Source organism: Ambystoma mexicanum, chromosome 1p (genome assembly GCF_040938575.1).
Source record: "Ambystoma mexicanum isolate Mex_15411 chromosome 1p, UKY_AmexF1_1, whole genome shotgun sequence".
In the NCBI taxonomy this organism is placed as follows: domain Eukaryota; kingdom Metazoa; phylum Chordata; class Amphibia; order Caudata; family Ambystomatidae; genus Ambystoma; species Ambystoma mexicanum.
The window spans coordinates 201,581,518-201,595,126 of record NC_090921.1 but is presented as its reverse complement, the minus strand read 5'-3'; the positions used below and the strand labels follow the sequence as shown (position 1 = coordinate 201,595,126).

The window sequence follows — 13,609 nt, the reverse complement described above, 5'->3', positions numbered from 1 at the left end:
GGGGAAAAAGTGAATCTTGTAAACATTGTTTTAAACAGTTAATTCAAATCAAATAGAACAAAAATAAGAGCACTGCCACTGCCGTATCTGAAAAATCATCAATGGCATGGTATGAGACCACAAAAAGCAACACTGTTTTTTTGCGTCATTCTCTAGGCCCAACTGTTGAACTGTAGTGCCAAAAAAGAAAAACTCAACAAAGGCCTGCTGCTACCTTAGAATACTTTGTGTCAGGCATATATAAAACTAGGGTCAATTCAATTCAAGAGATAAGGCAACAGGAGACAGGAGAGTCATGGGATAAGAGCATACCTGTATTTTATCATATGCTGTGAAGGGGATTCCATGCAGACGTCCAGGCAGACCTGGACAAGGCAGTTGGCATGGAAGAGAAAGGATAGCCTGAGATACAGGCACGTATAGTACATTTTTGTAAAAGGAGACAAGGTAATGAAAGAGAGAGAGTTGTAAGAAAGGCATGTTATCAAACAGTAAGACAGACACAATTGATCACAGTTCAAGGGTGTTTTTTGAACTTCAATTGGGTTGGAAAAACACCTTATCCCAAGATATCCAGACCAAACATCCAGTCCAGTCAAGATTTGGGAGACAATCTTATACAACGCCCAGGAGGGGGTATTAGGAATATGTCTGTGGGAATTATTCCACTTTTCTCCAGAGGGATAATAGCCTCTCTGCTGCTATAGATATCAACGCCTATGGATTCCTTTGTGGCGATAAAGGGATCTGAGGCTCTATGACTACGTTTCTGGAATTTTAGGGTTCCCCAATTCATCCCAAACACTTGTGTATAGGTGTGTTATATATTCCATATCATGTCATATCATATCATTGGGTTGCATCCCACCCATGACACACGTGATCACAGTTCAAGGGTGTTTGTTGAACTTCAATTGGGTTTGAAAAACACTTATCTAATCGTAAATCTAAACATGTGAGCAAGCTACAACCATCAAATAATTATAACGCAGTCCTGGTGGTGTCTTGTCAAATAAAAGAGACCTATACTAATAAAACTATTGTCAATCCTTACTTCTAATGCAAATAGTGTGGGAAACAATGGTATGCAAGAGAAAATATGTGTCAGGATATTCAAGCCGTTGGCTTCTCTCCAATTATGCCAACGACACTCAAATCTTGTCCCCTCTAAGGCAACTACATAGAAGATACATAGAAGACAACACCCTTAACACAATCTATTCCACAATTCAGACCTGGATGGCAGCCAATCATCTCTGTCTCAACAGCGAAAAGACAGAAATCCTGATTGTTCGCCTCCAAGTGCTCTAAACACCCTTACAAATCAATATTCTGCCTTCACAATTGACAATTGCTCAATACCGGTCTTTAACACAGTAAAAACCCTAGGGGTCTACCTAGACGCATCACTTACCATGACTGGACAAATGTAAGTGCCATTGCCTCCTCAGCAGCCTACGCAACCAAGGTTTTTAACATAGCCAGACCTGTTCTCTTTAAAAACAACTGCCTAACCTTTGCCCGTGCAATCATTGGCTCAAGGATTGATTATTGCAACGTCCTTTTCAATGGCACCTCTTCCAGAAACACATACTCAAACTTCAAGTAATCCAGAACAATGCCCTTAGAGCAGCCCTGAACATTCTGAAAAGAGAGCACAATGAGAGCTAGAAAGAGATGCACACTAGCTCTCCATCCAGGAGCTGATCATTTTCCAAACCCTCTCCATCACTCGCAAGTGCCTGTCTGACACAGCACCACCTTACCTCGCCAAAAGAATTTCCAAAGCCCACTCTTCCAGACTCGCTAGGAACCCTTACACAGATAGGCTTATTATGCCCAAAGTTAAAGCCGGAGGCTCAAGCTTCCCATACCTTGCTGCCAAGCTCTGGAACAACCTCCCACCCTCTCTGAGGGCAGAGAAATCCTACTGCATTAAAAACTCAACTATTCACCTAAACCTGAACTCCCCTCCCCTCCATTATGCCTTTCCCCAGGATCTTCGCTGTCCCCACGTTTTCAGCACGGGGCAAGGTGGCACACTCTCTGGCTTCTCTAGCACAAGGATGCAGTTCAAAACCTCAAGTATCTGCCATTCAAAGTCTCTTATTTCAGAGTGCCTGATGCACCACAACAAACATTAAAGTTCCTTTTCTCTTAGGATTTCTCATGTACAACTTCTTGGGTGATTTTTGATTCACAACGGGTCCCCCTCACTGGGCTCAGACCCACTTTCACTGTTCACCCTGGATCCCCCTCCCTGGGCCTTAGACCCACTTTAACACAAAGCTTTCAATCGATCGCCCTCTGCCAGGCTTGGACAAACTTCATCTACTTTTTTAAGCTTTCTTTACTTCAAAAATTGTACAGTTTCAATTGTGAACGGGATTTTGCTCAACCCATCCCAGGACCACTTCAATTCACTATTACCCGCTCTCTTCTTGATATGATCTCTTTCTCACTTTCCCCTTGCCAATTTTCAGCTGGGTACCTCTCTGTTAAAGGTATTGTATCTTGCTTTAAAAATGTAATCACTCATCAGCAGTTCAACTTTACTTGCATCCTTTATTACACACTTTTTACCAAAGTTCATTCCAGCGCACACCATAAAATATTGCTGCTTGCAACCTTGTCTTCAACACAAACCAGTCTTGTATTGGTCTCCCAACTCACCGGCTGGGTTGCTTTCACTGATGTTGCTTTGCTCATGTAGCCAAGGACTGTACCACAGAGGATTGTACCTCTCCCCACCTTGATTATTGACGCGGGAGGGCCCTGGGCACCTCTGACATACAATGCAGGATTTTTCAGCCTGGCTTTCTGGTCTTACGCTTTCTGCTCTGACGGTTTCAGGAAAGTAACAGTTCCCTGTTGAAAAGGTCAAGGGAACTTCCCTCCTTTTGATCCCTTTCAGTTTTGCCATCTTTCTTCTCTCATTAAACTGCCACCTCAGAACTGCTGTAACCTTGTGTACCTTCCCTCCCTCAGAGTGTGCTCCGCCTTTTATCCGTGTGGGAAGCTTAATGGAATCAGGTGTGTGCGATGGTCAGTAATTTCCTGACCTTGCTTCACTATTGTATTGGGACATGTCAGGTATACGGCTCGGGTGTTTGTCTGTTTTCTCTCATAGCGGGCTGTCCGTGTGAAAGTGTTTGTGTTGTAAAAGGGGAGTGGGGTAGAGTTCCTAAATATTCTACTTGGTAGTATGGGGTAAAGGTGTTACAGGGAAGGGGATACCGTGTGTCTCCATCCGGTGTCCGACTCCCTGAAGACTCCTCACCCAGGTGATCCTCCCACACTAGTCCACTCCCAGGAACTGTATCCAAAAGCGATGGCCGTGTCCTGGCACCTGGATGACCGATCCCTGGGGACTAGTGGATGAGACACCTTGTTAGGGAGAATTCTCAGAAATGTGCTTATTTCCCTTCACCTTCCCTTCACCTCAGAGACCCCCAGCAACCTTTAGTACAGTGGCACAGGGGCGTCCTTTGGACTCACCAAGGTTTAAATACCTTCTCTGTGATGAACTACTGTTCCCCAGAGAATGTAAAGTTAAATTGACTTTACTACTCTTTTTAAATTCATAGACCCAGCACAAACGATCTTCCTATACAGTGCTGCAGGGGTTACTTAGTATCCCCTATGTCTAAAGCTGTCAAAAGCTACCCTTCTATTTTGAAATGGCTGGTGACAGTGGTTTTATAACAAACTACCATGATTTTTCCCGACTGCAAACACCAGTAGCTAAAAATCGGGACCGCCATGTTTTTCAATATGACGCCCAAGACCCCTCTGTAAAAACCAACTCCAGTTATCGTTTTTCGCCATTTCTTTGTGGAAAGGTCCTTCTGGTATTTAATTCTGCGCGCCAAACCAGGTTTGGTCTTTTTTTGTTTGTTCTTGAGCCTTTGGCGGGCTTCAGGACTGAAGTCCGCCCATGGTGTCTGAGTGTCTGGGGTGGGCAGGATTTGAGGGATGTGCTCGAAACTCCCTGTGCTTGGTCTCCTAGGAGAACCAAATGCACTCTAGCATGATTGGCAGGCTGACTGTCTGGCAAGGACAGCCACCCTGCTCGGTGAGTGGCAGCTAGGCTGGAATAAATGGGATAAAATTGTTTAAAAGGCGAGTCTCCAGGGCTGGAAGGCAGAATCAACCACTGGAACGAAAGAACCAAAGACGAGCTGGAAGAGGACGGCTGCTGCAACCAGTGGACCGTTGGTTTACCCGGTGAAGCCCTGCTGCAACCCTGAATTGCCAGATCTCCCATCGACAGAGAAGCTCCTTCAAAATGGCTTCTCCCTTTGAGTTGGTGGGACCAATCAACTCAGCAAACGGCTGGATACCATTCTCAGAGCTGGTTAAGGTTAACCAGGGAGAAGGACAAAAGTTTGTGCTTGGAAGCCACAGCTACTTGAGGTGAAGTAACACCATTTTGTTTGCTTCGACGACGACCCTGTGCAGTGCAGGAGTCCCCCGACATCCTCCCTCTTGTCCCCACGACTGAGGTTCAGGAACAGCGAGACCTGCAGGACCTGCCAGGAGTCAACGTCTTCAGCTGCATCTTATTGCTCCACTTTAAGGTACCGTGCCATCCGGTTGAGAAATCCTAACTCTCGCGGCGGAAGTTTGTGAAACTTTCCCAACTCGCAGGCCTAATCAGCTTCTGACCCAGCATATCTTTCTTTATTATCTGAACTACTTCTAAAAACTTTTACAAAGACTCCATTTGTACCAGAACTGTGCTGTCCTGTCCAAGAACACTAGACTATTGACTTTGCCTGGCCTATTGAATTGAACTGACCCTCCTGGTACATTCAACCTTTGCATTAACTAAAATAAGTGTTTTCTAACCCTTCATACAAGCCAATGCTTTTTATTCCTATTTAAAAGTACTGAAGTGCCATTTGGCTCCTTTTTCAGGGGGGTGCAAACTGTCTTTATAACTTCGAGTTTGATACTGTAGTATATTGGCTTTTAATATTGAGTTGATTTCTACTAGTGAAGGTTTTCTAAATGACTGCGTAAATAAATGTTTAAGTATTTTTTACCAAGAAACCTTGAGTGTGAGTGTCTACTTGAACCACTGTGATTGTGATACTTCTGTGTAACTTTTTCTACTGCTCATATTCCCTTTTGAGATAAGCGTGGCTGCTCAGCTTGCTACAAAATTTGTGTGGTACAGACTTATACCAAAAGTTCGTTTTTGCTTACACTTGTAGTCCTAATTGTGTGTGGTGTTCCCAGAGGGTACTGCCTGCAATTCTGCCTAACACACCTACCGGTTTTTACAGAGTAGAACAGGTACAGAAGGCGGAAGCAAAATTGGTGCAGGAAAAGTTCGCAAAAATGCATTTGGAATGTGCAAAAATTACACAAATGAAAAGGGCATAATGAAAGGGCAATAGGAACAAGATCAGCCACAAGGAGGGGTTGGGCAAAGGGATATGGGAGGTTACCAAGGGGGAGAAGTTATACCCAGAAAGGGCAGGGTGGAGATTTTAGAGGAATGGGACCCCAATTTGGAAGACCCTGTTGGGCATGTAAGAAAATGGGACAATTTGCAAAAGACTGCTGAAGCAGGCTCCACATGCAGTATCATCCAGGTGCCCCACCGGATCAATATACCACATATCAACTACCACATTTGATGACAGCATACTCTCCAGGGGCCACTTATACTCCAAGTATGGCACCAGCTCCCAATCCCACATATGTCCCTGGCCCAGGGCAGCCTCAGATTAACTACAATGCACAGGTTGTAGCACAAACACAGGTACAGACCATACAGTATAAGATCCTGCATACAGTACAACCCACCATACAGCATGTACCTGCTCAAGCAGATACCCATACATGGGAACAAAAGGCACTACCCGAGGTACTGTAACACAAAACACAGGAGTAAGTGTCTTAGTGAGGAACCCTTTCCTGCTCCCAGGGACAAACATGTACCCACAATATGACAGACCACAGAGAGCTTTGACGTGCCTAATATTAGTCATCCCTGACCCTGAAGAGGAACCTGAGGTGGGAGTGAAGATAGGAAATAGAATCTTCACCTTTAGGGTGGACACGGGGCCACCCAAATCCTGCATAAAGTAGGGGAGGTTTCCACTGACCAGCAAAAGCGTAGACATGCAGGAATTCACTGGGGCTGTTCTCACGGTTCCATTCAATGGATATTTACCCATTTTATTTATTTATCGGATATCTGTAAGGCGCCTATACAACAAAGGGTGTTTCAAGGCACCACAAGACAAAAAGGAGGGGCAATGAAGAAAAATAACCATACCGGTCCTACTAGACCTTGTGACAATCGGATCGTGCAAGTGCAGTAACAAGAATTCAGAGGGAAGGGGGTGCCGATCTGGCCAAATGTGAAGTGTGTAGGGTGGGAAGGGAAGTGCAGGGTAAAAAGGAGGGGGATGAAAGAGGAGGGGTCAACAGGGGCTAGGTGAGTGCTAAGCGTAGGTCAGGAGGGCAAATGCTAGGGGTTGCATAGGGTGCATGGGGTGAGGGTCCACATGCTAAGTACGAGGAGGGGATGGGATTAGCTGCGGGGGTCCTGTGACCTGTATAACTCAGAGGGAACCAGGCAGTCAGCCACTGAGGCAGATGGGGGTGTTAGCAGGGAGGGGTAGGGGGAAGGAAGAAGAGAAAAGGAGGGTCTTGAGGAGCTTCCGGAACTTAAGGAGATTGGCTAAAGCCTGAGAGGGGCAGGCAGACCATTCCTGAGGGAGGCTCCTATGAATGAGAGAGATCTACCCCCCACTCTCTGCTTAGAGAAGCATCTGATATGCAGAAAGTCAGAGCTAGAGGACCAAAGTGCTCTAGCAGGGAGATATTTATGGAGAGAGAGTTGGATGTAGCGGGGTCCCAGGCCCCAGAAAGCCTTGTGTATGATGCAGAGGGTCTTGAACTTGATCCTAGCAGCAACTGGGAGCCAGTGGATAGATTTTAGAGTTGGAGAGATGCGGTCCCTAAGCTTGAGGCCAGGGATAAATTGTGCAGTCCCAGTCTGGATTAGTTGAAGGGGGTGAATGGAGGATGGAGGAAGATTGAGGAAGTGGCTGCAGTAGTCCAGCCTAGAGAGGATCAGAGCTCTGGAGACATTGAGTTTCTGGGGCAAGGTGAAGAAAGGGAGAATGCCTTTTAAGAGGTGCAGCTGATTGTAGGCCTTTTTTTCAAGGTCTGCGATGTGAGGAGAGAAGGGGGGAGAGGATTCAAAGATGACACCAAGGTTTTTTGCCTCACAAGAGGGTGAGAAGAGGTGACCCTTTGAGGGTGGCCAGTGGGTAGGAGGGCAGGAGGGAGCTGGGGTCCCAATGAAAAGGATCTCAGTCTTACTGGAATTAAGGCAGAGATCAATGGCAGCACACCATGCCTGAAGAGAAGTCAGACAGTCAGGGATGAGACAGAGGAATAGGAGGCAGTAGTGGGAAGCTTAAAGGAGAGTTGTGTGTCGTCTGCATGACACTGGAAGTGAGGAGAGAAGATGAGATCTGTTGGGCAAGTGGGGCAAGGTAGATGTTGAAGAGCCACAGCGAGAGGACAGAGCTTTGTGGGATGCTGCAGGTAGAGAGTGTGATAGGGGAGAGAAACAGGCCCAGTTGAACCTGGGAAGGTTGGATGGAGTGGAATTAGGTCAACCAGTCATGTGCCAGGTCATGAGATGCCATGAGTGTCATGGAGCAATTTACCAGGGTGGCATGATTGACCAAAAGATCCAGAAGAAAAGAACAGATGGAGAGTTGGAATTGATATGAGAGTGCAAGTCCTCAGTGGTGTTCAGTAGAGCAGTTTCCGTGCCTCTGGCTGCTCTGAAGCAAGACTTGTGATCTTGGAGACATGCAACGGATTCACTGTGTTGGATCAGTTGCGAGATGACCAGCTTCTCCAGGAGTTTGCCCAAGGTGGGGGTAATGGAGATAGAGTGATAGTTAGCCAGTCAGAAGGTGTCAGCAAAGGGCTTTTTGAGGAGAGGATACACAAGGGAGTGCTTGAGGGGTAGAGGGAATGAGCCAGTGGCAAAAAAGTGATTACAGAAATCAGCCAAATCTGGCGCAAGGGAGACAATGTTGTCCTTGATAGTTCTGGAGGAGAAGGAGAGCACTTGGTTGGAGGAGACTTTCATAGAGATGACTTGCCTAGAGAGCTCATCTGGTGCCATGGGTGAGAAAGAGCATAGTAAGCGGGAAGGCGAGAGGGGGCCCAGGGTAGGCCTGAAAACTGGGGTGGGAGGATGGAGGGCGATGGAGGAGACTGAGGACATGATGTCAAGAGTTTTGGTTAAGAAGTGGGATGCCAGTGAAGTACAGAGGGTCAGGGATGGCAGGGTAGAAGTGGAGATCACAGTGATATTGGAGAGTTCCTTGCAGATTTTAAACAGCTTGGCCATGTTTCTAGTAGCTTCAGAGATGCAGGCTATGGGCCCTCATCTTCAAGTATATGGAGAGTCTGTATTGCCTTTGGAGTAGGCGGGAGGCCGGTCTGTCAGAGGATGTGCCTGATGCTGGCCATTTTTGTTCACCGACTCTGCACATGCATTTCAGCGAGACTAGGTCAGAGTCATACAAAATGTTGCGCGTGGAGGCAGGCTTTATCCAGATCCTCATGACAGGGTCAAGATTGTCCAGGGTTCTGGTGATAGAGAGGTGAAGATTAGCAAGGGCAGAGTCTTTAAGGGAGTCCATGGCAGGTGTGGAGGTGAGAATGAAAATGGCATCAAAAGCAGTAACTGACACTCACTTCATCGGTCAAATGACGTAGAAGGAGACTGGCAGTGCAAACAGAGGCTTAGCTTGGGGACATAAGAGATCCAGGTGAGAGGACAGGAGTGCATGGCCAGACCAGGAGAGAGCTGTAGTGAGAGGGTTGGAGGTGGGGATGTCTGTTGAGATGAGAGGATCCAAGCTTTGTCTGTGTGTGCGTCACACTGGAGGGATGAATTGTGAGGGAACGAAAGTCACAGAGGCTGCAGAAGAGTCCAGTGGCTGAATCAGGAGAATTAAGGTAAATATTGAAGTCTCCAAGGTGGGGAAGCTTGGAGATGGAGGCAAGAGGAGAAGAGATGAGGTCAGACCTGAATGAAGCAGTACTCCGTATCTAGCAAGGCTGATGAGGGAATTTATGACACAGTAACTACACTGATTGAGCAAGGTATTATAGTACCATCCACCTCTTCATGCAACACAGTCATTTAGCCAATCAAAAAAGCATGAGGGTCCTCTTGGAGGTTCATGTAATATCTCTGCCCTGTGATGACATAGTTGAAGCACAGTTCCCGGTAGTTCGGAATCCAGCAACCATTTTGTGCACCATACCCATGGATGCAAACCATTTTACAGTGAATGATCTCAAAAATGCTTTCTTCTCAGTGCAATTTTACCCAGACACTCAGTACCTCATGGCATTTACCTACCGTGGGCAGAGATTCTAACATGCATGCAGGGATACTGTGAATCTCCAAGTATGTTCAATAGGGTGTTCCAAAGTGCTGTACTGCAATATGTAGATGATCTTTTAGTGTGCAGCCCAACAGAAGAACAGCGCAGGAAAGGTGCCATCCAGCTCCTAAAGTTACCAGCAAACAAGGTGGGTTTACCTCCGGCCACTTACTAAAGCATACAAAAGTAAAATCACAGGTATATCACTGAAAAGCATTGACATTTGGACATTCAAGTATGTCCTTTAGCTTTTTATACTTCAGGCAACACTTTGCAAAAGGAACATTGGCCCAGGGATGGGCACCAATACAACATGTGTAAAATTATTAGCTAAATCAAGAGCCTTTCAATTTGAAGTAAAGATGTTACATGTTGAATAGAAAAACTTATTAGCAACCGTACTACTGAAATCCGACATACTGGCATGTACTACAATCTTAACTGAAAGTATTGGATTCCATCCTCAACTCTCTAGTAAGATAGGCATCCAAGAGTGTAAAAAAATACCATCAAAGAGAGAACTCAAACCGACCTTAAGGGACTGGAATTTGAAGAGTATGGGCCTGAGTCATGGAAATGTGTGCAGAAATGCTAGAAGCGCCATGTGCCGATAAGGAGACACTGTGCAAGCCTCTGCGCAGAATAATAATATGCCCCCGCGTATTGATGAAATCTACTGTGCAAAGTAACCCTATTCGAAAGTCGTGTCCGGAATGCCCCAGAACCACCCTTATGCAAAGCATAAATAGACAGAACAGCTACCTTTGCGTGCTCCCCTGGATGCGAATACATGCACCCTTCAAACAGTGTGTGGAGTCCCCCGGAAGCTGGCTTGCATCTACGGGACCCCGCTCAGGGTCCCCCGTTACTGTTGTCGGCACCCCGACAACATGCGTATGAAAAATCGTAACTCGATAAAAACTCATAAAATCTGCAGGAAATGTCCTACGCAGTTGATTCCATGAATCGACGAACAGGGGTTTGCATGCAGAATGGCACACAAATCCACAATTTGACATGCAAATAATTCTGTGAATCGGCCCCTATGTGTCTCAAACTAAGGTTAAAATGTATTGGTAACAGAATTCATAAAGACCTTCCCTGCAAAGGATAGTACAATATATTAGCACTTTTCCCTTTATTAATGTTATTATTATTATCATCATCATCATCATCATCATCATCATCATCATCATGATCAGGGTATTTATTGAGTACAGACTTACGTTTGGGAAGCAACAGAGCACTTTATATTCATAGAGGGGTGGACACAGTGAGGGAAGCAGAGAAAAAATGAGCGGGGAGCTAACGGAATGGCGAGGGTGGGTAATTGACAGCAAGAGATCGATAAGAAACCGGGGGTGGACAGTGTAGAACAGAACACTGATTTTCCGGTAGGGTGGGGAGAGCACAGTGTGTATACCTAGGTGTTAATGAGGAGCCATTTCTTGAAGAGGAAGGTCTTAGGCTCTTTCCTGAACTGCAGAAGTGATGGGGCAAGTTTGGTGTTGACAGGGATGCTGCTCCAGAGACTTGAAGCATAGTCAGAGAAGGCCTAGCTTCTTGTACTTTCCTTCCTGCATGCTCGTAATTGAAGTCTACACATTTCCTTACTTTTGGGGGATGCAGGCCTCCTGAGATGCTATGTTTCTCAGTGAGGTGGCTTGGGGACTTCAGGTGGACAGCCTTGTAGATGAAGCAACAGGATTTGAAGAGGTTTCCCGGCTTGAAGTGGGGGCCAGTGAAGTTCGATGAGCGTCGATGAGTCTTGCTGCAGCATGCAGAACATATGTCAGGGGTGCCATGGTAGTCGCAGGAAGGCCTTCGAAAAGGGCATTAATCATTTGCAGAGGAAAAGGTGTAGGGAGATGAGAAAAGGATTGAAAATTTGGTGACATACCACAGATGCAGGAAGGGGCAAAGTAGAATGTGAAAAGGCATGTTTGGTGATAGTTTGGATGTGTGTGAATCCATTAAGGTGGACCATATACCAGGTTTTTAGAAGGGAAGTTATATTAAAGACATGTTTGGAATCAAAGAACTGGCTAAGAGAATCAGGAACAATAGGTAGATAATCACACTCGGGGGCTCATGTTACAACAAATGTAAATATCAAGGAGGGTACCAAGTATGATAGACTTTGATGCAAAAAAGGGTCAGCAGTTGTTTCACCTACAACATTTAATATGGATTGTTTGATTGTGACAACCACAAGACTTACAGACGATACTGCACTAATAGGAGTGAAACCGGTATGCAGTTGACTGCAGCCGTGAGAAATGTCTATCTTGGTTTTATTAAGCTATATATAAATTAGCACTGCCCACAGCCTTGAGAAATATCTGCCTTGGGCAGATTAAGCTACATGTAAATTAGGATTGCTCTGTGAGACAAAGACAATATGCTGGAGCTAAAGGCTTGAATTTGGGCTAATTTGCATATACACAATACCTTGTTCATGTGCCTCTGAACTGGTGGTGAACTTCCAGGGATGGTTTCTCGGTGGTCGCTTTGGCATGTCTGACTTGGCTCAAAGTATTAAGTCCAATTGCACGTTTCAGGCAGAAGGGTGTTTTAAAGCCTTTTTAACTCCACCTGAATGCTGTTGCTGTTTGCTAAATAGCCCCAATGCTAAAACCACAAGGCAGTTAGACTATTCTACGCTGATGATCCCTAATGAGAGTAAAAACAGTGAGGAATGTATTTCTTGTGTTGATTAAGTTATGCATGAAATAGTACTGCCCTGTAAGACACAGATAATTTCCTGAAACGAAAGGCTTGCATGTGTGCTCATTTGCAAACTGAAAAAGGGCCTCATTCCGAGTCAGGCAGTACCGCAGGGTTGCAGCTGGACTTGGAATGAATTACCACCATCTGACTTCCTGGTAACACCGGGTATTAGAACCCTGGCGGTCTGGGAAGTCAGATGCCGACAATTCGTAAGTCCCCTTTCCCATAGAGTCCTATGGTACTCTATGGGAATGGGGACCATGGAGACACCGGCACTGTTGTTAACGGTGCCAGTGCTTCCGTGCCGGCTTGCCTACCGTGGCCACTGTGTCCGACGGGGTCAGCCCTGTTGGGCACAGCAGCTCCACCAGGCAAACCGTAGTGTGCCTGTCCGGAAACAACGGTGCCAGCAAGCTTACCGGCACTGTTGTTTCCAGACCGGCCCACTTGTAATGAGGCCCAATGTCTTGATCCTGTGTCTCTCAAATGGAGGTGAACTTCCAGTAATGGTGCTGGGTGGCGATGTGGCATATGTGACTGGGCTCAAATGGTTCAGAGTACATGTATAAAGGGGGAAATGACTGAATGTAACAGCCAGTCAATTTTAAAAAGGGTGTAAGTGAAAACAAGGAGAACCAAACCGTCACATCCATGCAATTGTCATCATTTATAAAGGCAAAGGAGAGGTGTACAATTATGGAGAAACGCTACAGTAAAGCAGGCCTGCAGCAGGACCTGCTAGAAAAGCATTTCTTGAGGTCACAACGGGGTCACAACCTAAATGTGGAAGTAGGCAATGCACTGGTATTGGCAGCGATGTCTATTGACCACGACTTTACAAACGCAATGGGGTAATAGAAGTGAGGATTAAGGTCCACTGGCAGAGCTGTGTGAGGACAATGCCGAGAAACAGTGGATGGACAAGTTAGGAATGAGGTGCATTGGGAGAGCTCTGTGTAGTATCCAATCCATGTCCTTAATATATCAAAAGTGAATATATAACACGTCATAAACATTTCAGTTGGTTATAGTGCCACAGAGTATTGGTCAATGCCTTTGAATTGGGATGAGATGAATATTTTCTCTAGAAATGTGAATGCAGCGTTTGTATTTCAGGTTCCGCCCCATGAATTACCGGGCGCTCCAGGCCATGATGTTCGCCGTTGAGGAGATTAATGTGAACCCCAACCTTTTACCAAATATCACCCTTGGCTTTCAAATCTATGACTCCTGCAGGATAATGCAGAGGTCCCTCGAGGGTACCCTATGGATTCTGGCTGGGCAAAAAGTGCCTGTTCCAAACTTTCGCTGCCAACGGAACCTTCCGCTCATGGGCATCATTGGTGATGCTGGGTCATCATGCTCCGTTGTCATGGCCCGCTTGCTGGGCATCTACAGATTTCCACAGGTAAGAACAAGTGTTAAACACATGA

At 46.0% G+C, this 13,609-nt stretch overlaps 1 protein-coding gene across 1 annotated transcript in view; it reads left to right on the top strand.

Moving 5' to 3' along the window:
• The first annotated feature begins 13,311 nt into the window (after positions 1 to 13,311).
• The window catches only part of LOC138468055 (extracellular calcium-sensing receptor-like), a 146,959-nt gene continuing 146,661 nt past the window's right edge, over positions 13,312 to 13,609 (top strand). The window contains exon 1 of the mRNA XM_069608487.1: positions 13,312 to 13,584. Coding sequence (XP_069464588.1) covers positions 13,327 to 13,584 — 258 coding nt within the window. The 5' untranslated portion in view covers positions 13,312 to 13,326. The remainder of the gene's footprint in view (positions 13,585 to 13,609) is intronic.